At 43.0% G+C, this 24,915-nt stretch overlaps 1 protein-coding gene, 1 long non-coding RNA gene and 1 pseudogene across 5 annotated transcripts in view; all 3 read left to right on the forward strand.

The window, feature by feature from the left end:
* On the forward strand, positions 1–23,100 carry TOP3B (DNA topoisomerase III beta). 3 transcript variants are annotated; one of them, XM_081842762.1, is made up of 19 exons: positions 1–179; positions 841–962; positions 1,946–2,071; positions 3,156–3,287; positions 5,104–5,210; positions 5,359–5,433; positions 6,328–6,524; positions 7,246–7,444; positions 8,932–9,045; positions 10,459–10,549; positions 11,371–11,525; positions 11,820–11,925; positions 13,937–14,083; positions 16,705–16,878; positions 18,390–18,518; positions 19,709–19,858; positions 19,958–20,058; positions 20,876–21,077; positions 22,585–23,100. In XM_081842762.1, exons 3-19 carry the CDS (start codon positions 2,002–2,004, stop codon positions 23,064–23,066), a joined length of 2,631 nt encoding a protein of 876 aa, XP_081698888.1. In that variant the 5' UTR covers positions 1–179; positions 841–962; positions 1,946–2,001; the 3' UTR covers positions 23,067–23,100. The 3 variants fall into 3 exon arrangements, with proteins under 3 accessions (XP_081698888.1, XP_081698887.1, XP_081698889.1); XM_081842761.1 differs by lacking the exon at positions 841–962; XM_081842763.1 differs by lacking the exon at positions 841–962 and having other exon boundaries at positions 7–179; positions 7,246–7,402.
* Positions 1–24,915, forward strand: part of LOC309330943 — a 316,600-nt gene that overhangs the window by 240,323 nt on the left and 51,362 nt on the right. The window lies entirely within an intron of this gene.
* LOC309329736 (small nuclear ribonucleoprotein E pseudogene) lies at positions 23,096–23,800 on the forward strand (annotated as a pseudogene). The gene is made up of 2 exons: positions 23,096–23,230; positions 23,281–23,800. The product of its transcript is annotated as a small nuclear ribonucleoprotein E pseudogene (transcript).

Here is a 24,915-nt window from a genome sequence, read left to right on the forward strand (position 1 = left end):
GGAAGTTGGAGGAGGGGGGCGTTTCTATGGCAACGGAGACGCCTGGAGGGATGCAGGGTACCAGGAGCATCTCCGCCTCTCCATCCACGCCTGGGAAGGGGAGGGCCCGAGGGTGACCCGGCAGTGGAAGCCTCGGCAATGGCCGCCGCTGCCGCCGCCTTCTGAGGCCGCCCCGCCGGGTGAGTAGGGCCGCCTGCCTCGCCTGTGTGGGGAGAAGGAGCGGAGAGATGTGGGGTGGGGGACATTTTCAAGGGGGTGCCAGGGGGCGCTTCTCCAACGCCCCGCCCCGCCATGCGCTTCCATGCTGGGCCGCCTTTTAGCGTGAGCTGAGGGAGGGGGAGAGGCAGGGAAAATGACGTCATCATCATCATTATTATTATTATTATTATTATTATTATTATTTTGAAAACCCTAAGCAAAACCCCAAATTCATTTGGCGTCGCCGTGGAAGCTGCTGATTTGGAAACGACGCCTTTTTCAATCCTGGTAACAACTTTAAGAAAGAGGAGAGGCCAGGCAAGGTGGCGCAGCGAATTGCTTCCTCGGTGCGGGGGAGGAGGGTATCGTGTGTATCTGATACTGAGTACACGCGAAGCGCGACTGCCCTCGCGAAGGCCTCGTTCACGTGTTCGCTTGGAAGGAAGCACGGCGGGATTCGGCGGGCGTTTGCTGCCTGCTTGCATAGCATTGCAAAATAAAATATGAAATGTCTTCTACAGGGAGGCAAAATTAACAGGGTTAATATATTGGATTTATTTTTTTGGTCAACTATGCATTTTGACTTATTGTAAACAATATTATTATTATTATTATTATTATTATTATTATTATTATTTAAAGGCAGGGTATATTGGAACTGAAATTTAAAACATTAAGGGCGCAGTCCTGTTTGCAAGCATTGGAGAGCCACCCTTCCACAGAAATCAGTCCAGAGTACTGGAATTATGAACAGCAGATTGTGTGTGAGTTCTGCAGATATTATTAAAAAATAGGATTACCTAATTTGGACCTTTGGAGATAGGGAGGCTTAGAAATTAGAATAAATATGGGTGTTAGTTTGAATTCTTACTTGCCCGGTGAATATATTCTGGGACAGATAATGATGTTTTTCAATGTGCATACGTTAAAATGCTCCTAATAGAATCTACAGAGCTGTTAAAACATACCTGAAACATGAGCTTGAGGAGAAATGTGATGTCTGTACTGTACACCAATCTTTGCAGCATCAGACTATAAATGGTTCTTGGGGTCTCAGTACTTTTGGGTGGGCATGTATTCACTTTGAGAGTGGATTGCATGGTCTGTTGCTGAATTTTGACAATTCCTGAAATCATTTCAGAGTTGCAAAATGAAGTCTTCTCCTGTCCATTTTGCTGGTTTTCTCACGTATCCAGTCTTAATAAATTTATAGAACAACTAACTCTGAACTAAGTTGCAGTAGACTGAACTCAGCTTTAATTTGCATGTTTTTACAGGCATTTAAAAAGCCAGTATCATCGTTCCCATATTTTATTCAAACTGGAGAGTTAGCAAAATGTTTGCTCAACCAATAATCTTTGCTATTTTCCTTTTTTCAAAGAGATTAGTGTTACTTATTTTTGAGTATGGCAGCTCCATAGAATTCCCATCAAATAAGCTCTAAATAAAATGGAATTAACCTTTTTTACATTTATGTGCAATGTACTGTACATATTTAAATTCCATGGGGCTTGCTTCTTGGTAAACATGTATAGGGGTTGCACTGTTACGCTCATAATTTAGCTGGAAGAGACCTTTTAAAAAAATAACTGTACTACACACTGGGATTTGTGAAGATGTGAATACTGGGTGATATATAGTTGCTTTTCAGTGTACTTGTGAAACAAAAAAATTGAGAGGGGAAATACTGAATCTCCAGGTCACCGGTCCAAATAAGTAATAAATAGGATTTGTTTTCTCTCTTTAGGTTGACAAGACAGAATTTTCTTGAGATTTGATTATCCTTTTCACTACCGGCAGAAGATGAAGACGGTTCTTATGGTAGCAGAGAAGCCTTCTCTGGCTCAGTCCATAGCCAAAATCCTTTCAAGAGGTTAGGAGGGATCTAGATCCTTTTTCTTTAAAACTCTTGCTTGTTGTTTTGACAGTATTTTCGTAGTAGCATTTAAATCAATTTGGTCTGGAATCCCATTCACACAACTTGGGAGTAAATCCCCATTGAATTCATAATAGCTAAAGCAGGTTCAAAAGTGGTATTCCTTTGAAAATCAGAAAGGATGAAAGTGAAGCAGGGCTGCAGACTTTATGTCCTGCTTGTGAGCTTCCTGCTTAGAAACAGGATACAGTAATCCCTCATTTTATTTGGGAGTTCAGTTCCGAGGGTTATACACATACACAAAAATTGTGTATAGCTCTCTGCCTTGCTTGGGACTCGACCTGCACACTTTCAAACAACTCACCTTCAACTGCGTATGATTGAAATTGCACGTCAAATGCTTGTAAAATGGGAGGTTATTGTATTGGATCAGGGCCTGGGCAAATATTGCTGGACTACAACTCCCATCATCCCTAAGCATTGGCCATTCTGATGGGAATTGGAGTCCTACAACATCTGGAGAGCCTCACATTCTCCACTACCAACCTAAGGAAGTAAGAAAACTTGTAGTGTTGTCTTCCTTCCATTCCTATTGAAAGTTTCCCAGATTTGGGCCTTCAGCTGATTTTGGACTACAACTCCCATCATCCGTAACTAGCCGGGCCCAGTGGTCGGGGATGATGGGAATTGTAGTCCAAATACAGCTGGAGACCCAAGTTTGGGAAATCCTGGCCTAGATAATCCACCAGGGCCTCCAAAGCAGTTTCTGTTCTGAAGTGTGACAGGAATTGATCCTGGAGATCAGCTTTCTCCAGGAATACTTGGATTTGGGTTGCCACCCATGGATCACCCTATTAAAATGGAAAATGAAATACTGGATGACCGTCTAATTTACTACATCCAAATACGTCCTCCCTCCTATAGTGATTAAGTGGTCCAAATGCAACTGTAATTTATTTTTTCCTAAACGATGCTTGCCTTCCTTTATTCCCAGGACAAGATTAATCTCTGTCCAAAAAAAAATGTAACATGAGACATTCTTAATATCTACTGTTACCATTAGCTTGTCTTCTTCTTGTAGGAAATATGTCCTCTCGCAAAGGGCTGAATGGGGCATGTTCAGTGCATGAATACACTGGATCATTCATAGGACAAAGTGCCCGTTTCAAGATGACATCTGTCTGCGGCCATGTGATGACACTGGATTTTATAGGTATAGCATCACCTGTTGACTACTTCACACTTTTATTTGGTGCTGTTGTTATTTGAGACCAAAGAAAGTAGGCAGGAATTTCTGCAGAGCAAACTGAAACGTTTAGGAAGCTGAACCCTGACACTTTCTGAAAAAAGCCAGCATCCTACTGGCGTTTAGGGTGCGCATTCAGTTCAGAGGTTCAGCTTGCTAAAAACTTTCAGCAGTTTCTCAAGGATCAGTTCATTAAAGCAGTTCATATACTAAAGCAGTATAAATCATAGTTTGCCTCCAGACCAGAATTAGAAACCACAGTATGAACAAAGTTCTTTCTTTTTAAAACAAACAAAAAAACCCCCCTTGTTTGGAGGCAAATAAGGATGGCAGTAACTACTGTTTGCCCAGTTCAGATGTCACATGTCAGATGTTAGTGTTAACCAGGGTGCGATAGAGGGAATTGAGGATATGCAAGGGCAAGAAGGAGTGTGCGAGATGGAGGCACAACCCCAACAATCAGACCGTGGTTTTGCCTTGATGTTTCCACTGGGGCATTGTGTGAGAATCAACCCTTAGGACCGAGACCAGGGAAAAGAGGCGGCGGAAGAAGACTGGAAGAAGTTTAAAGACTATTTGCAGAAATATTGTAAAATTAAGGAATGTTAGAATGATGTTGGATAGAAATTAAGTGGTTTTCAGCTGTAATGTTTAAGAGATACGGAAAATAAGGTTCTGAAATAATTAAAAGAATTAGTGTGAGGATTTGCTGAACAAACAATTTGAATTGGAATATAAGAAAGGGAGGTATGAGGAGGTCTGGAAAATAAGTCAAAAGAAAATAAGTAAGTGGAAACTCTATGTGTTTTTAAATTGCTTTTATTTTTGTATTTTTGTACTTTTGTGTTTTTGTTTTTTCTTTTCTTTTTGTTTTACAATGTATTATTTTTGAAAACTTTAATAAATATCTTATTAAAAAAAAAAGAGAATCAACCCTTAGATTGGAAGGCAAAAGTAGACAATGTTACCTGAGCTATCACCTTTTATATACCTGCTTCAGAGAATATTACTGGTTGCCAGAGTGATCTTTTGTACTTGTCAGATAAAAAATACACGTACCTCTGAACTACATAAGCACCATCCTCTAAGACCATTTATTCTTTTGAGGGCCACTTTCCCTTGGGGGTAAGCAGTTGGGGGCCACATGCCGATGGTGTGTGGAACCATTCCCATATTTTTCCTCTTAACCTTCTCCCTATCCAGAGAGCTGCCAGGGAGAGATAAAGTTGTGCACACCAGAGGTCCAAACCGATCTCTTGCAGAAAATTCTGGAAATTGCCTACTCCTGCTCTAAGGTTGTTGTTGTTGTTTAGTCGTTTAGTTGTGTCCGACTCTTCGTGACCCCATGGACCAGAGCACGCCAGGCACTCCTGTCTTCCACTGCCTCCCGCAGTTTGGTCAGACTCATGTTTGTAGCTTCGAGAACACTGTCCAACCATCTCGTCCTCTGTCGTCCCCTTCTCCTTGTGCCCTCCATCTTTCCCAACATCAGGGTCTTTTCCAGGGAGTCTTCTCTTCTCATGAGGCGGCCAAAGTCTTGGAGCCTCAGCTTCAGGATCTGTCCTTCCAGTGAGCACTCAGGGCTGATTTCCTTAAGAATGGAGAGGTTTGATCTTCTTGCAGTCCACTGGACTCTCAAGAGTCTCTTCCAGCACCATAATTCAAAAGCATCAATTCTTCGGCGATCAGCCTTCTTTATGGTCTGCTGTCTATCTAAGGTAGATAGCCACAAAAAGGCTTTGAAGATAATGAGACCTGTATTTCATTCTGTTGCCTTTCTCAGGAAAGTACAACAACTGGGATAAAGTGGACCCAGCGGAACTTTTCAGCAAGGCCCCTACAGAAAAGAAAGAAGCGAATCCCAAACTGAACATGGTGAAATTCTTACAGGTATTTGCTGTTCTGAGAGTTTTGTTTTGTTTTTTAAAAAAACAAGCATTGCATTTGTCTTTGAACCATGCACATTTATTTATCTTGTTGTATGATACCCTGCGACACACCTGCCTTCTTTACACTAACTGGACCATGTGTATTTTAGGTGGAAGGGAGAGGTTGTGACTGTATTGTTCTGTGGTTGGACTGTGACAAGGAAGGTGAAAACATCTGTTTTGAGGTAGGATTCCTGTGCCCAATTTATATTCATTATTTAACTGCAACATTTTCGTTGGTATCTATGGATTTAAACAGTTTCTTTTATAGTTTGTAGAAAAAAATCAGGTCTTCTAATCCAGAAAACTGGCAGGTATCCTGTCTGTTGTGAATTCATATAAACAATATTCATTTTTATATTTTACTGACGATGGTATGCCCCAATGTCTCTGCATTGACAGTAAACCATGGTTTATTATGGCATATAAATTGGTCCATTGTACTCCTTAAATCAGTATTATTATCTTCCTACTGCAGATGGGGAGGCTAAGACTATGTTGGCAAAAGTTGCTTGAGTGAATTCATTGCAGATGAAATTGGATCCAGGGATTCCCTGATTTGTAACTGGGCTTCTTAGCTCATAGAGAAATAAATGGGCAAAGCATTTTTCCAGTCCAGAAATCCGCTAAAACCTATGTTGAAACCGGTAAATGTGAAAGGGTTGTTGTGTGAATTCTGCCAGACTTCCCTCTAGACTTGAAAGTGTAGAAATGGAGGACTAAGATACTCACATTTCTTGTTACGACCTGCCTCCCTATTTTTCCAAAGACCTTTCTCATGCTACAGCAGCATTTTGAAGAATGGCGCCACAATCCACAAAGTGGATTGGTTTTCTGTGATAAAAGACCTAAATTTCTGGATGCACCTCTTTCAGGAACTTCTGTTGCTCAAGCTTCATTGAAATCAATGAAAGACTCACAGTCATGATCTTGAACAACTCCCATTTGTTTCCATGGTGCTTGCAGAGGAAATGTTCCTAAGGTGTACCTATTGACTTCATAGGCAATTGAGAGTGGATGTGTCTAATTTACAGCGTTTTTACTTTAATTAAGAAGCATTCTCTGGTTTCATCTCGTAGGTCCTGGATGCTACCGTTCCTGTGATGAATAAACCTCGTGGCAGTGAAAGGACCGTGTACAGAGCCAAGTTCAGTTCTATTACGGACACAGACATTTGCAATGCCATGAACAACTTAGGGGAGCCTAACCACAATGAGGCTTTGTCAGTAGATGCCCGCCAGGAGCTGGATCTGAGAATTGGCTGTGCATTTACAAGGTATCCACACAGCATCCAGAGTGCCACAGTTTCCTCATGCCTGATGTACAAGGAAGATTATTTCACACTACGTTACTCAAAAAGAACCACACAATACCATTTATTGACTCAGTTCGCACTTAACACTAAGCCAAACCATGACTTAAGGCAGACATGTGAATGTGTGGGTTCCTGGAGGAGGGGTCACAGCTGCGTGGTCCTCCCCCAGTCCTGTCGCCATCACCCTACCTGGGGCTAAGCCCTGGTTTGGTTCAGCATGTTGTCTGAACTAAGGCTCATAGTCTGGAGTAAGGCATACCACAAACTCGGGTTTGGAGAGCATGCTAAACCAAACCATAGCTTAGTCCTTAGTAGTGTAGCTGGACTGGGGGAGGAATGCAGCAACCATTCTTTCCCCTGGGAACTCATATGTTCATGCTAACCCATAGTTTGGCTTAGCATTTATGTGTGAACTGGGTCATTCATTGTGCAGATGATGGCCATGAAAAAAAGAAAATGTTTTAAAATGACACGTTTTAAAATTATAAAATGTAAGAATCACATCCAGTAAATTTTGCATGTGACATTTACGTGCGAAATCACTGAAACACATTTTAGATGGTCATGATCTAACAATATTTCCTGAAATGTTAGATATATGTAGATCATTGGCGTTAAATAGGTTTCATTATCAGCATTGAAAACTAATAGCTTAACTTAACTTTATTTATCTTTCTCATAGGTTTCAGACAAAATACTTCCAGGGTAAATACGGCAATTTAGACAGCTCACTAATCTCCTTCGGACCCTGTCAAACGCCAACTCTAGGGTTTTGTGTGGAGCGACATGATAAAATCCAGTCTTTCAAGCCTGAAAATTACTGGGTGTTGCAAGCCAAGGTTAGTGATATAGAGATTCCTGTCTCCCTGAAACTAATTGTGGTAATAACTGAATATGAATTTGCTTCTGTACATGCTATTAATATTAATTGCAAAAAAGAAAAGCTTAGCCCAGGTTTCAGAATCGTGTTAAAAATTCACAATACCGAGTTGTATCCAGTGGTAGCTTCTGTTATCACAAGGCAGGGTCAACCATTTTTACCAACTGCAGCCTTCTATGCCATCTCTGACCCAGAGGGTCACCAAACCTTGAGGAACTGGTGACAGCCAGGTATTCCACCTTACAGAAGAACTCGGCTAGCACAAATCCATGGTTCGATACAAGCCTTTAAAGTGGACCGTCTTTTCATGGAATATGCTTCAGGTTAGATATAAGATCAACTAAAGTAGCTGTAAGGAACCTTTGGCCATCCCGAGGTTACTGAACAACAACCCCCATCATCCCTGACCACTGGCCACGCTTGCTGTGGCTGATGGGAGTTGTAGTTAGGCTACATCTGGTTCTGCACACCTGAAGTAAAGGGTGTTACAGTGCAGCCACCATAGAAGTGGGAAAGCACAGTATTGCTGAGACAGTACAGAGTACCTACCCATAGACTGGGACTCTTTTAACAGGCTTTGTGACTTAGGCCTTGAAGCAGTGATGCTGGCGGCTGGGATGGAAACTAAACGCAAACAGTTTTGACTCCTTGCCTAAGTTGCAGCAGCAATTCAGTTTCTTATGTCTCCTCAGTTCTTCCCACTTTTCAGAAAATTTGAATTTTGAAGTGTAACAAGCAAATCTCTGTTTAACTGAGATAGTTGCAAATGGGTTTGTGACTTAAATACAGGACAGTCTCGGTCCTGTATACCTGAAGGAGCATCTCCACCCCCATCGTTCTGCCTAGATGCCGAGGTCCAGCACCAAGGGCCTTCTGGCGGTTCCCTCACTGCGAGAAGCCAAGTTACAGGGAACCAGGCAGAGGGCTTTCTCAGTAGTGGCGCCCACCCTGTGGAACACCCTCCCATCAGATGTCAAGGAAATAAACAACCACCTGACTTTTAGAAGATATCTGAAGGCAGCCCTGTTTAGGGAAGTTTTTAATGTTCATTGCTGTATTGTGTTTTTGATATTCTTTTGGGAGCAGCCCAGAGTGGCTGGGGAATATTATTATTATTATTATTATTATTATTATTATTAGAAAAAGAAGAAGAAATGAAGGACCAAATTCATTGGTTTCAAAGGGGCTGTATCATGAATCACAAACAAATTGTAGGCCACCTTGGCAGGAAAGCAGTGTACAACTCTAGTGAATGAATTAAATTGAAAACTGGATCTTTGTCTTGGTAGTGTGCCTTCACAAACTGGTTTTGTCTGCTGTTAGTCTTGGGAGTTTGGCATGTCACAGCATGCTGCTAAAGGCAGCATCTTAGAATAAGCCACCTCAGTGGTTCATTTTGGCTTTTCCGTTATGTCAGTTACAGAGCAGGTTACTGCTGGAGAAGAATGGAAAATACTTTAGCTTTTCTGTTTATTTTCTTCCTGCCAGGTTAGCCATGAAAAAGACTGCTGTCTGACACTCGAGTGGGACAGAGTGAGGGTGTTTGACAGGGAAATTGCTCAGATGTTCCTAAACATAACAAAGGTTGCGAAAGAAGCGAAGGTAAGGCTATGAGAACATTGTAAAGTAAAGGTAAAGGGACGCCTGACCATTAAGTCCAGTCGTGGCCAACTCTGGGGTAATGACGCTCATCTCGCTTTATTGGCCGAGGGAGCCGGCATACAGCTTCCAGGTCTTGTGGCCAGCATGACTAAGCCGCTTCTGGCGAACCAGAGGAGCGCATGAAAACGCCGATTACCTTCCCGCCGAAGCGGTACCTATTTATCTACTTGCACTTTGACGTGCTTTCAGACTGCTAGGTTGGCAGGAGCAGGGACCAAGCAATGGGAGCTCACCTCGTCGCAGGGATTCGAACCGCAGACCTTCTGATCGGCAAGTCCTAGGCTCTGTGGTTTAACCCACAGCGCCACCCGCATCCTGAGAACGTTGTACACGGGCTGAATTCTGGTTTCAGAACTCCTGTTGTTTCATTGTTAAAAGTTCAACTAATTCCTTGCATCTTCTCTCATGGTGTATCAGGGTCTCCAACCTCGAGGCCAGAGATCTCGCTCACAGAATAGAAAAGAAGGAGGGTGTCTTATCCTGACATCCAATGAAATGTGGGCATGTTTAAGAGGGTGTGTTAAATGTAGGAGATGAATTGCTCAGGAAGAGCAAACAGTCTTCTGTGCATTGTGGATTTTGATGGGGACATTTACCGAGACCTTTCACATGCACACTAGCATCCGCAAGCACCACTTTGGCAACTCCTGGCAAACTGTTTTCAGTTACCGTATGGTACCTAAAGTGTTGGAACTAAAAGTACAGTGGTACCTCGGGTTAAGTACTTAATTCGTTCTGGAGGTCTGTTCTTAACCTGAAACTGCTGCTGCCACGCCGCCGGAGCACGATTTCTGTTCTCATCCTGAAGCAAAGTTCTTAACCCGAGGTAATATTTCTGGGTTAGCGGAATCTTTAACCTGAAGCGTATGTAACCTGAAGTGTATGTAATCTGAGGTACCACTGTATTGTACCTTGGCTCCCGAACGCCTTGGGAGTCAAACATTTTGGCTCCCAAATGATCGAAAACTGGAAGTGAGTGTTCCGGTTTTCGAATGTTCTTTCAGAAGCTGAATGTCCGACGGGGCTTCCGTGGCTTCTGATTGGCTGTAGGAGCTTCCTGCAGCCAATCAGAAGCTGCGCTTTGGAAGCTGAGCGGACTTTCGGAATGGATTCTGTTCGACTTCCGAGGTACAACTGTACAATAGAAACATGTTGCTAACTTCCTCATCTCCATACTAAATTGGTGAGAGAGAAATTTAGCTCACAATTCTTTACCAATGTGCCTGAAAGTAAGCCCAATTGCACCTAATGAGACTTACTTTCAAGTAGGCATGTATAGGACCGTGTTATTGGTTGGCTTTCCCTTCTGCTTCCCCCTCATATCTCACCAAGGGACTTATTTCTGTGTTGTAGATCGAGTCTGTGAGTAAGAAGGAGAAGGCTAAGCAGAGACCTCTGGCTCTGAATACTGTAGAGATGTTAAGAGTTGCCAGCTCTGCATTGGGTAAGTATGTGGCCCAGTGGTATCCATCTTGTTTAGCTCACAGCTCAGAGACTTGGGCCATTGCTGCAGTGCTTTGCCTGCAGAAAATCCCGGGTTCAGTCTCTCACAGTACCTGATGCCTGATGCTAACCAGAGACTTTGGAGAGTGAGTTCTGGTTGGAACAGACAGCACTTGGCCAACTGGACAAGTAATCTTATCTGGTATGGGGCTGCTCTCTACATTCCGAATTGTTGTTGTTGTTGTTGTTGTTTAGTCGTTTAGACGTGTCCGACTCTTTGTGACCCCATGGACCAGAGCACACCAGGCACTCCTGTCTTCCACTGCCTCCCGCAGTTTGATCAAACTCATGCTGGTAGCTTCGAGAACACTATCCAACCATCTCGTCCTCTGTCATCCCCTTCTCCTTGTGCCCTGATTCTTTCCCAATACCAGGGTCTTTTCCAGGGAGTCTTCTATTCTCATGAGGTGGCCAAAGTATTGGAGCCTCAGCTTCAGGATCTGTCCTTCCAGTGAGCACTCAGGGTTGATTTCTTTCAGAATGGATAGGTTTGATCTTCTTGCAGTCCATGGGACTCTCAAGAGTCTCCTCCAGCACCATAATTCAAAAGCATCAATTCTTCGGCAATCAGCCTTCTTTATGGTCCAGCTGTCACTTCCATACATCACTTAACTGGGAAAACCATAGCCTTTACTATACGGACCTTTCCGAATTGTGGAAAAGATTAAATCTGGAAAAAGTCTTGTGACTCTAAACATTTGGTTATTAAATAAGATAACTGACTTTTTGATTTAAAAAAAAATGTAAATATTTTGTTTCTAGGAATGGGACCACAGCATGCCATGCAAATAGCTGAACGGCTTTATACACAAGGCTATATCAGTTATCCTCGAACAGAAACTACCCACTATCCAGAGAACTTTGATCTGAAGGGCTCTTTGAGGCAGCAAGCTAATAATCCTTACTGGGCTGAAACAGTAAGTTTTTTGTTGTTTTTTTAATAGCTTCTATTTATTTGAAAAAACATTGTGAAGAAAATGGCACCTTTTGCAAACTGCTACGCAAATAATGAGAAATATAAAGGGCATGATCCGGCCACAGTTGAGCTCTCCTAAGTACCATTGCTTTCAGTGGGGTTTTTTTTAAAAGCAGATGCTTAAATGTTTCCCACTGAAATGAGTGGAAGATCACCAAACCTTAGACCGATTATGGTCATGAATAAAAATCTGCATTCATAACGTACATATACTTTCTTTTGGTTTCCCCCCTAGGTAAAAGCATTACTGTCAGAAGGTATTAACAAACCAAGGAAGGGTCATGATGCTGGTGACCATCCCCCAATAACACCAATGAGAACTGCCACAGAAGCAGAACTAGGTGACTGATTATTCAGAAGTCTAAATATCTAAAGGCTGGTTACCATTTTTTAGACCTCGTGGAAATTGCTGGGCCTGCAAGCAGTTATTTACTTGGGGGGAGGGGAGGGCATGGCCTCATAATACAGTAAAGTTGACTTGAAAGTATTTTTCTTAGCACAAAACAAAATAAAAAAATTCCTTCCAGTAGCACCTTAAAGACCAACTAAGTTAGTTCTAGGTATGAGCTTTCGTGTGCATGCACACTTCTTCAGATGCACTGAAACAGAAGTCACCAGACCCTTCTATATAGTGAGAAGGTGGGGAGGGGTATTACTCAGAAGGGTGGTGGGAATGGGTGATTGGCAGATAGCTGTGATGAGGCTGTGATGATAGCTGTTGACGACTCTTAACGACTGCAATAGGTCTTACAGGAAAAAGCAAGGGGTGAGAAGGTGAAAAATGGCTTTGTCATGTATAATGAGATAAGAATCTAATGTCTTTGTTCAGACCAGGTCTCTCCATGGTTTTAAGTTTGGTAATAAGTTGCAATTCCATTTTTCTTAGCAGTTATTCATAAGTTTTCTTAAATTTTCTCTCAAATACTTTTTTTAGTATGTTTATGAGCATGAATGACGCCAGTTGTTAGTCTCAATTATTTGGGCTACACACTGAAAGTTAAGGTAAAGTTAAAGGTACCCCTGACTATAAGGTCCAGTCACAGATGACTCGGGGTTGCGCTTTCATCTTGCTCTATAGGCCCAGGGAGCCGGCGTTTGTCCACAGACAGCTTCCAGGTCATGTCGCCAGCATGACTAAGCCGGTTCTGATGAACCAGAGCAGCACATGGAAATGCCATTTACCTTCCTGCCTATTTATCTACTTGCGCTGGCATGCTTTCGAACTGCTAGGTTGGGAGGAGCAGGGACTGAGCAACGGGAGCTCACTCTGTCGTGGGGATTCGGACCGTCAACCTTCTGATCGGCAAGCCCTAGGCTCTGTGGTTTAACCCACAGCGCCACCCACGTCCCCAGAGTTAAGATAGTACCATTTAAAATGGTAAAGCAGTCCTTTTTCTAGAACTTTTTTTAAAAAATGTATTTATTTTGTTTTCCAGATTAAAATTTTACAGTCACATTATCCAATTTACAACATAAAAAATAAGATTCCAAGGAATCTCTTTGACTTCCCTCCTCCCCTTGGTGGGTCCTATTGTTAATCATTTCCTCTTGCATCTTTTATGATAATCCAAATCTTTTACCTCTCCATTGCGTCCAAAATTCACCATTAGACTACAGGTGATATTCCAATCCTACTAACAATTTTAACTGTTTGTAATGGTTTTTAAGATAAGTTATAAATTTCCCCCATTCCTTATTAAAATGTTGGTCTTCCTGATTTCGGTCATTTTGGCCATTTCAGCATAATCCCATCAACTTGATCTGCCATTCTTCTCTGGTGGGGACTTTATCTTCTCCTTTTTCTAGAACCTAAGCAGTCATCGTTGGTCTCACTTGTATTCCATCCTGCTAAAGCAACCTATTTTGCATGCAGAATATTCCAAGTTCAATCCCTGCCGTGTCCTGATTTGGCTGAGAAAGACTCTTTAAAACCCTTGAGAGCCCATTCTGTCGGTCAGCGTTGACACCACTGGGTACATGAACCATTAGCCTGACTCAATATAAGACAACCCTGTGTTTCTTACATCTTAACTGAGAAGCCATAAAAATGAAAGATTGGTATTGAGAGTGAACCTTCCTTAGTGAAAGGGGGAAATTAAGTGGGAATCTTAACCCCAGTGACTTAGGAGTATGCCCCACTGAATTCTTTAGGACTTACTTCTGAGTAGACATTGTTGGGATTGTGCTGTTAAACTTATTTTGGCGCAGAATCATAATGGATATGGAGGCATAAGGATTTAAAGAAATGTACATGAATAAGTTAGTATCCCTCCCCCCCCCTTAGAATTTGCCTTTCCTCCTGTTCTTCTAAAGTGGTTTGCAAACTGGAGTGAAAAATATCTGTATTTCTAGGTGGTGATGGATGGAGATTATATGAATACATTACAAGGCATTTCATTGCCACTGTCAGTGCTGACTGCAAATACCTCCAAACCACCATTGCTTGCAGCATTGGTCCTGAACGTTTTACCTGTATAGGAAAGACTGTTATTTCACCAGGTAAGGAAGGAGTAAAGGAATGTTCATGTCTCATTCTCCATATGTTTCTCAATTCAGTCATATTTTTAATCCTTCTGTGCATTTGTGTTTATTGCTCACACAGCGAGGCGTTCCCAAAGTAAAGGAAGGATTAAACTCTGATTAATAAGAATACACACAGAGGCTTGAACCAGCAAGACTCTGGGAAGGGTGCATATAATAGTCTCTCCCTTATTCACAAAAGAATTTTTACAGAGTGTTCATAAGAACCAATCAGATTTCTTCTGAGCATTTCAACAAACCCCACGTGGGGACAAAGTTAAACTACCCAAACTAATTAAGCACACATATTTCTGGGGTAAACAAAACAAAACTACAAAGGAGTGCATTTGGCAACCCCTGAGGTCATAAACAAGCAATATACATGATAAGAAGGATGGCCAGGAAGACAGTGATCATCATCAGCTTCAGGTGAGATCTGTTTCCTGGCCCTAAGATTAACATCCTAAGATTAACATATCAGAAAAGCTACATCAAAGAAACTTGCCCACTATCTTTATGGCCCAAGATGCATGCCTGGCAAAGCAACTGGGCTGTGTGCGTGACTTGTCAAGCAAGAGAAATGGACAGTAGAGGAAATGGCCAGAGATGCAGAGGGTTGTGGGATTTGATCAGAAATTATTGTCAGTGTATCAAACTCAGTCAACACAATGCATTCATCATGGACACAATGGCTTGATGTATATTTTATAATTCCTCATAGTAATCCCACCTGACCCCACACTCTGGATATTTGCACTCCTACAACACAGAAAGTATGTAAGACCAAATCTCACGCTAGCCTCCCTATAGGGTTGTTGAGAACCACTGGTTTTACCTTTATAAGTTATGATATCACCTCTGTGTGTAAATTTATATATCACTTAGTATTTCTGCTGCATGGGTTATTTTGTTGGGTAAAGTTTCTGAGCTAATGAGCAAGACTTACCTTCCATGTATACAGTGGTGCCCTGCAAGACGAACGCCTCGCAAGACGAAAAACTCGCTAGACGAAAGGGTTTTCCGTTTTTCGAGGTGCTTCGCAAGACGAATTTCCCTATGGGCTTGCTTCACAAGACAAAAACGTCTTGCGGGTTTGCTTCCTTTTTCTTAAAGCCGTTAATACCCGGGGAATCCGCGCTCCACAAGACGAAAAAATCACAAGACGAAGCAACTCGCGGAACGAATTAATTTCGTCTTGCGAGGCACCACTGTATCTCAAAATTCTCCCATTGGTACCATTTGCTGAAATCTAACCACACCAGGACCCAATATTTGGAGACACTTACCTTTGCCTCCCTGAGAACTGCTTTTACAGCTCTCAAACAATGCCCACACCCGTCTTAGATGGAAGATACAGGAAAGTTCCAAGGCATTTAAGATACTGTTTTTGTGGGGTAGGTGAAGTAGAAGATCTTCCCCATTACATACTCCATTGTCAGCTCTATCAAAACCCCAGAAAGAGATTTTTGGAACAGATATTGGCACCGCTACAGGGACAGAACCCTAAAGTGAAAATATGTTGGCTATTATCTGACTGCTTGTCACATATAAAACAGTTACAGTGGTGCCTCGCAAGACGAAATTAATCAGTTCCGCAAGTCTCTTCGTCTTGCGAAGCACGGCTATTAGCGGCTTAGCGGCTTTAAGAAAAAGGAAACAAACTCGCAAGAACTCGCAAGACGTTTCGTCTTGTGAAGCAAGCCCATAGGGAAATTCGTCTTGCGGAACGACTCAAAAAACGGAAAACTCTTTCGTCTAGCGAGATTTTTGTCTTGCGGGGCACCACTGTATTTGCAAAAGCCACTAAAAGTCTTTGTGCTAGTCACATAAAAGACAAATCTGTAAATTGTGCAGGGGACTCATTAGTTTGATTTATTGTAAATGGTTGCTTATTTCTGGATCTTTTAAAATAGGTTTTATTGGATTTGCTGCTTTTGTAACTGGATTTGTAATGGCTTTTAGTCTAGTACAATAAATGATTGATTGATTGAGTTTCTGTGCCTTTGGAAAATGAAGTCAGTGAGACTTTCTAGTATCTTTGGTATACAAGTTTTTTTAAAAAAAAAACAACATCAACAAACACCACTGGAGTCTTTACAGACACCATGTATCATCTTTGCATACTTGTCCCCCTGTATTAGAAGATAACATTTAATACTTTCTTGCCCAAAATTGGGGTTACAGCCATACCTTGGAAGTCGAACGGAATCCATTCTGGAAGTCCTTTTGACTTCCAAAAGGTTCAGAAAATAAAACTCAGCTTATGATTGGCTGCAGGAAGCTCCTGCAGCCAATCAGAATCCGAGGAAGCCCCGTTAGACGTTTGACTTCTAAAAATAGTTCGCAAACCGTAACAGTCACTTCCGGGTTTGCAATGTTTGGTTTGCAAACGTTTGGGAACTAAGCTGTTTGAAAACCAAGGTATGACTGTATGATCGAATACATCTCACTGGGTTTTCAAAACGTACTTAACTGGGGGTCTGTCTGATGTCAGAGCCAGATGGGAACCAACCAGTTAACCTCTAGCCAGAGGCCGGTTGAGATGTGGAATTTTTAGAAAGCAACAATCCTGATTAATCAGAATTTTAACTTTGCTACAGGTTTCACTGAGATTATGCCCTGGCAGAGCATTCCGCCAGAAGAGAGTCTCCCCATCTGTGAGAGAGGCACAGTCTTCCCTATCAGTGAAGTTCAGCTGCTGGAGAAACAAACTAATCCTCCTGACTATCTGACTGAAGCAGAGCTCATTACTCTGATGGAAAAACATGGCATTGGTAGGAAACGGAAGGGAACAGATCACTTTCTTTCATCTAATAATGAACTGGCGTTTCTTCAAATATTGGCAAAATGCCGTTGGTGGTGGCAGTCTTGCTGTGTGTTGGAAAGAGTGGAAGATGTCTGTGTTGGAATACTAATATCATGCTTACATAATATACTTTTTTTCTTTTTTTTCTTTTTCCTAAAATCCTGAGGTTCATCTGGAGTCAGGTGCAAAATGGTGGTTCAAAGCGGCAGACTTAGGGTGCTAGTCACCCCAAGTTTTCAGACCCACTGAAATGAACTTCCTGACAGCCATTAAAAAGCAAACTTACCATGAAGCTGTGGGGCATTATCTTGTGGGAGATGACTCCAGGAGGAATTAAACTTGGTATTTTTAATGAGGGATATAGAACGCAGTACAGTGGTACCTTGGGTTACGTACTTAATTCGTTCTGGAGGTCCATACTTAAGCTGAAACTGTTCTTAACCTGAAGACCACTTTAGCTAATGGGGCCTCCTGCTGCCGCTGCGCCGCCAGAGCACGATCTCAATCTGAAGCAAAGTTCTTAACCCGAGGTACTATTTCTGGGTTAGCAGAGTCTGTAACCTGAAGTGTATGTAACCTGAAGCATATGTAACCCGAGGTACCACTGTATGTTAAAACTAATTTGGTGTTGAGGAACGAGAACTCTGAACTCAAAATCCCCAGCTTTGTGTTTGCGACCGCTTCATTTCTTCGATTGTCGAGTTTTTGTTACTGTTTTGTAAAAGCTTTTCCTCTTATTTTGGCCACTGTTTTGTGTCTACACAGCCACTTTTTCTTTTAAGGAGCAGGAGACTTGAACTCGTGCGCCAAAGGAGAGCAAATATTTAGAAAAGTTGTGTGTATACACAAAGAAGGGATGAACATGCAGCCTTCCGTTTTGGAGCTTGGAAAGTCTGAGGGAATAGAACAACAGATAAAAAGTGGATAAAGAGATTGAGGCTGCAATCCTTTGCACACATTACTTGGAAGTTCAGTGGAACTTCAGAATGGCTATCTATAGGAATGCACTGTGAGCTACAGATCAAGTCCCCGGTTTGAATGTTGCCTCTGCTATGACCTCACTTGGTGGTCTTAGGCAAACCGCTCTCTCTCTGTCTCCTTGCGATATGGGAGATAATACAGTGGTACCTCGGGTTACATACACTTCAGGTTACATACGCTTCAGGTTACAGACTCCGCTAACCCAGAAATAGTACCTCGGGTTAAGAACTTTGCTTCAGGATGAGAACAGAAATCGTGCTCCGGAGGCGCAGCAGCAGGAGGAGGCCCCATTGGCTAAAGTGGTCTTCAGGTTAAGAACAGTTTCAGGTTAAGAACGGACCTCTGGAACGAATTAAGTACTTAACCTGAGGTACCACTGTAATATTATTTAATATTAACCTTACAGGGTTACATCTTGATAATGCACATGAGCTACTTTGAACTCTTTTAAAGTGCACTACAAATGCTAAGTGGTGTTATTATCATCACTGCTATCAGGAACGGACGCCAGCATTCCAGTGCATATCAACAACATCTGCCAGCGCAACTATGTGACGGTAGAGAGCGGCCGCAGACTGAAACCTACAAACCTGGGCATTGTTCTCGTGCACGGCTACTATAAAATAGGTTGGTTTGTGACTGCTTTTCTGTACAATTTTTTACAACTCTGGAGATCCTAGCTTCCATAGTGCCGAGGCAGTTGTAGGGCAGTGCTCCCAGTTCTCATGCAGCCAAGGAGGACACCTTCTCAAAATCTGCAAAGCTCTTGTCCACCTTTGAGAAAGAGGCATGAGGGCTCTAGGATCCAGAATGCGGCAGCTAGACTGGTGACTGGGAGTGGCTGCCGAGACCATAGAACACCGGTCCTGAAAGACCTACATTGACTCCCAGTACGTTTCTGAGCACAATTCAAAGTGTTGGTGCTGACCTTTAAAGCCCTAAACGGCCTTGGCCCAGTATACCTGAAGGAGCGTCTCCACTCCCATCGTTCAGCCCGGACACTGAGGTCCAGTCTGAGGTCCTTCTGGTAGTTCCCTTGCTGCGAGAAGCAAAGTTACAGGGAACCAGACAGAGGGCCTTCTCGGTGATGGCGCCCGCCCTGTGGAACGCCCTCCTATCAGATGTCAAGGAAATATACAACTATCTGACTTTTAGGAGACATCTGAAGGCAGCCCTGTTCAGGGAAGTTTTTAATGTTTGATATTTTACCGTGTTTTTAATATTCTGCTGGGAGCCATCCAGAGTGACTGGGGAGGCCCGGCCAGATGGGCGGGGTATAAGTAATAAATTGTTATTGTTGATGTTGTTGTTGTTGTTATTATTATTATTATTATTATTACTGCTACTACTAGTAGTACTACTACTACTACTATTATAGGACCCTCATGCCTCCTTCGCAAAGCCCAGCACTTCTTACCTGCCTTTGGGAAGGCTGGAGAGGGTGCCAAATTTAAGCCTCGCACAGGGTGCCATATCACCAAGGTCTGCCCCTGCATAGGGACAAGAGTCTAGCCAAAGGCGAAGTTTATTTTTAAAATGCCGTTTAAAAAACCTCTCTACATAATAACATTGCTGGGGGATATAGTCCATCCAATGCAAACATGTCTGAACATGGATACAAGTGTTAGCACATGCTTTTAGACATCAGGTGCAGTCCACCGACATCTCCTGCACAATAAACGAGAATTGCCCCCAGGGAACAGTATGCTTTTGCACAGATTATTTGAATTGGGCTCATAGCAGGGAAGATCCTGGCAGACTGACCTCTCTGTACACCCAGCTTGAATATTTGTTCTACCTCCGGTTTTCCTCTTTAGATGCAGAGCTCGTTCTCCCCACAATCCGCAGTGCTGTAGAGAAACAACTCAACCTTATCGCCCAAGGTAAAGCAAATTATCACCAGGTCCTAGAGCACACCCTGGATATCTTCAAAAGGAAGTTTCACTACTTTGTTGATTCAATTGCCGGTAAGGGTTTTTCCACTCTCAAATCTATCGTGTTGAAATCAGGAAGCAAACAAAGCATGCAGTTGACATTTCTGTGACTTGTTTTTTTTTTTGTGGCAGGCATGGATGAATTGATGGAAGTGTCCTTCTCACCACTTGCTGCCACAGGCAAGCCCCTTTCCCGCTGTGGAAAATGCCATCGTTTTATGAAGTATATTCAGGTAATGTAGAATTTAAATTTATCCAAGAGTCAGAGTTGGGGGGGGGGCAGTGTTTGTATGTACAGTGGTGCCTCGCAAGACGAAATTAATCCGTTCCATGAGGCACTTCGTATAGCGGTTTTTTCGTCTTGCGAAGCAAGCCCATTGACAGCTTAGCGGATTAGCGCTATTAGCAGTTTAGCGGCTTTTAGCGGATCAGCTGATAAGCGGCTTAGCGGCTTAGGAAAAGGGGGGGAAAGGGGGGGGAACCCGCAGGAACTCGCAAGACATTTCGTCTTGCGAAGCAAGCCCATAGGGAAATTCGTTTTGCGAAGCGCCTCCAAAACAGAAAACCCTTTCGTCTAGCGGGTTTTCCGTCTTGCGAGGCGTTTGTCTTGCGGGGCACCACTGTATGTTGTTAAATTTAATGTATGTATGTTGGGACGTGGGTGGCACTGTGGTCTAAACCACAGAGCCTAGGGCTTGCTGATCGGAAGATCGGCGGTTCGAATCCCCGCAATAGGGTGAGCTCCCGTTGCTCTGTCCCAGCTGCTGCCAACCTAGCAGTTCAAAAGCACGTCAAAGTGCAAGTAGATAAATAGGTATCAACGCTCTACCCCCTGCATTCTGGAACAGCTGAACTGCCCAGAAACTTTTCAAAAGCAGTCTCAAGGCAAAATACTCGATAACAGGATTTTGTAAGCAGCAGGTGAGACCTGCACGGTCAATGACATTTGATTTAGGCTTTACCCCTTGCCAAATGAAGGGGTCTTTTGAGTAAGATGACGAGAGGAAAAGCCATCATCTTTCTTAATGTGTTTTCCTTAAATCTTTGTAGGCAAAGCCGAGCCGTCTGCACTGCTCTCACTGCGACGAGACCTACAGCCTTCCTCAGAATGGGGTCATCAAACTCTACAAAGAGTTGCGATGCCCGCTGGATGACTTTGAACTGGTGCTGTGGTCCTCTGGGTCGAGAGGGAAGAGCTACCCGCTGTGTCCTTACTGTTACAACCATCCCCCTTTCAGGGACATGAAAAAAGGTTAGATTTTCTACAGTGAAAGATACATCGGCTTGGTCCTTTTTGTGACATGTTTTTAAATAATAGTCTTTCACAATGTTTTAAGAAGAAACTGCTGCAGGTTTCATTCTGACAGCTCTAGAGAACATACTTGAAAAACCATATTTTGAGTCTTAGGATCACTACTGATGACCAGAATTTAACTAAAGGGAATGTGGCCACAAGTCACCCCTATGCTTAAAATTGTATCAGAATTGTGTATACATATGTTTACTTGCAAGTCAGTCAAGGGCATATAGATTTCTGACTTGTATTATTATTATTATTACTATTACTACTACTACTATTAGATTTCTGACTTTTGTTATTATTATTATATTTAGTTAGTTATTTAGTTAGTTGCTTTATCTTGGCCAGGGCATCCCAAAGCAACTTACAACCAAATCTATATGTATATATGCTTCTGAGAGTACAGTTTCACTTATAGGAATTAACCGCTTAGGAGCATTCTCATGAGTCAAATCTGTAGGGATTTTAAAAAGATTTTCCACAGTTAGTAAACAAAAGCTTAGATGGACTCTGCTGTCCATAAAGTGTGATCTGTTTTCTACTTGCTGGGCAGAAGAAAACACTCTTTCCTCCCTGTAGAAGAATCCTAAATCCAGCCATGGTTGATCTTCATCTCATACTTTTAGGCATTTATATGGCCATAAGTGCATCACAAACCACAGAATATATGCTCTAATGCAGGGTTGGGGAACCTTGGACTAGGGGGCCAAATAGTGTCCTCCATGCACATCCACCCAGTCCTCAGAATCCAGTCCACACATTCACTCTGGACAACATCTCTCACCACCCGTCCTCTCAGAGACACTCCATCCCTACTTTTCTCAAACTTCTGCTGTTGTTTAAAACTGTCATAGCTTCCTCTCGGTGTTACTCTGCCCCCACTTTATTCAAACTTCTGAGGCTGTTTAAAACATCCACTTCTTTTCCTTTTAGCATCTCTCCCTTCTTGCTATACTCTCACTTCTCTCTCTTCCACTCTCAGCTGCCTCACATGAGAGATGGAGAATGCAGAGCCCTCAAATATTCCATTTTACTCAAACTTCTCCCTTTATTTAAAACCACCTCTCAGTGGCCTCCCTTCTCCTTCCCATGCCACGGCCACTGCAATTGTGCAACCTGCCTTCACTTTTGCTCCTCTACCCCAAAATCCAGGATTACGATGTTGCCCTACAAACCCTACTATTGGAGCTACATGATGACATCCTTAGGTTTTTATTATAGAGAGAGAAAGTGAGAAATCCAGCTTGTACAATGAGAATAAAGATGCAAAGCATGTGTAAGCTTTCAGAGCTGCCTAACTTGCGTAATTTGGAATTTGAATGGTTAGGTTACACAAATTATTGAGTAAGAGTTGTTTTGCAGAACTCTGGGTGCAGTTATTTCCCCTCTCTCATACAGAAGGGGCCAGGATGTGAGCTGCAAAGGTCCCTCACGGTCTTTGTCGCTCCTTTTCCTCCAGGAATGGGCTGTAATGAGTGCACCCACCCCACATGCCAGCACTCCCTGAACATGCTTGGAATCGGGCAGTGCGTGGAGTGTGAGAACGGGGTCCTGGTGCTTGACCCAACCTCGGGGCCCAAGTGGAAGATGGCCTGCAACAAATGCAACGTGGTCGTGCACTTCTTTGAGAACGCCCACAAGGTACGGGTGTCGGCCGAGACCTGCGAGTCGTGTGATGCCGCACTGGTGGACGTGGATTTCAATAAAGCCAAGTCCCCCCTTCCTGGCAATGAGACGCAGCACTCTGGCTGCGTGTTCTGCGACCCCGTCTTCCAAGACCTGGTTGAACTGAAGCATGCGGCCATGAAGCACCCCATGCATCGCGGAGGGCAGGGGAAACGGCAGGGCCGGGGAAGAGGAAAAGGCAGGAGGCCTGGAGGGAGGCCGAATCCGAAGAAACCCAAAGACAAGATGGCCGCTTTGGCTGCTTATTTTGTATAATGACCCATTGAGCAATAAAACGCCATACAATGTCTGTGTCGCAGTTTACTTTGCCAGCGCCTCGTAAGCACCGTAGAATGTGTCTTTGTGTTGCACCTATAACAGGAAAGACTATAACGGTTGGGGAGTTTTCATTTAGGGAGAAAGGAGGTGTGAGGGATAAGGTGAGGAGGGAGAGGAGGTGACCGTTGGCTGCCCCGTTCCGCCTAAGTAGGGAGTCCTCCTGTTGGGAGTCATTCGCAGCCCAGCTGCTGGCCAGGGCCAAAGCCAGAAGGTGCAGAAAGTGATAGTGCAGCCCATCAATCTCATTTTCAGATACCTACAGAATAGGTCCAGAATTCAGGTGTGGCTGTATGAACAGGTGAACATGAGGATAGAAGGCTGTATTATTGGATTTGATGAATATATAAACTTGGTTCTGGATGATGCTGAGGAGTTTCACTCCAAGACAAAATCAAGGAAACAGCTGAGTCGAATCATGTTAAAAGGAGACAATCTTCCTCTTCTACAGAGTGTTTCTAACTAGAAATGGCTATTGAGTCTGTTTTGCTTATTAGTTTAATCTTTAAACCTATAGAAGAAAATATGCAGTGGTTTAATGGTATCACTCCCAATTCTACCATTAGTGTCTGAAGAGTGAAGAATGAAGCCAGTTACTTAATTTGTGCTTGCATAATTCTCAATAACTTTGGTGTTGAATTGTAGTTCTTTATAAATAAAACTTTTTGTTAGTATTAGGGAGAAGGCACATGGTAAGAGGTCTATAAAATTTGTGCAGGATGTTGAGAAAATGGGCAGAGGAGGTTTTATACCTCAATGCAAAGGTAATCAAATGAAACTGATAGATTGGGGATTTCAAAACAGATGAAAGGAAGAACTTCACACGTCGTGCAATGTACAGAACTCGCTGCCACATAATTTGTTGATGGCCAGTAGCTTGGATGGCTCTAAAAAGGAGGTTAGACAAATTTGCAGAATAGTGTGCCAATGGTTGTTAGTCATGATGGGATGTTATCCAGTGTTCTTTGTGGGTGGATGAGTTTTAATGATGCATCAAATGCAAGAGTTGCACTAGCGGAAACTTGTTGCATAGCAGATGGCCGAGTGGGAAATATACCACTAAGTGGCTGTAACTTAGCACTACATTGCATACAGCTGTACAGATTTCCAGGTTCAGAAACAGTAGTCCTATTAAGTACCAGAGACCAGGGAGCACAACAAGTTTTAATGTATTTTTAACCTTCTGTTGGAAGCCGCCCAGAGTGTCTGAGGCAATCCAGCCAGATGGGCGGGGTAGATATTATTATTATTATTGTTATTATTATTATTACAGGGGGAAACTATTCCCTCCATGGCCTGCTTGTGAGCTTCAGATACAAGAAATGTGATGCAGAACTAGATAGCTTCTTGCTCAGACCCAGCGGAGGTATTCTTAAAGTCTGGTTATTCTCACTTTAAATGTTTGCTCTTCATTGCATCGGCAGTTCCTGAGGTTGGGTGCATGAACAATTTTAAAACACTACGTTCAGAGTAAAACACATGCAAATATTCACAATGCCCAGCAAAACAACAATGGACAATAGATTCCGCTGTTAAGGCCCAACAAACAAATGTGTATTCAGCGGGTGCCGAAAACTCACCAAGATCAACGCCAGTCGTATATCGGAGGGGAGAGACTCCCATGCTGGTGCAGCCAACGAGAAGGCGTAATGTGCTTCAGGTAGATCTAACACTACTAGGAGGGGCTTCCCCACAGATCTTAACACTTGGGCAGGTCTGTATGGGAGAAGGCGCTCCTTCACTTATGTTCGTAAAAGGCCTTTCGTTCCCCACTTAGTTTGCAGTCTTG

The sequence above is a fragment of the Podarcis erhardii genome (assembly GCF_964252035.2).
Source record: "Podarcis erhardii genome assembly, chromosome: 15".
NCBI lineage: Eukaryota > Metazoa > Chordata > Lepidosauria > Squamata > Lacertidae > Podarcis > Podarcis erhardii.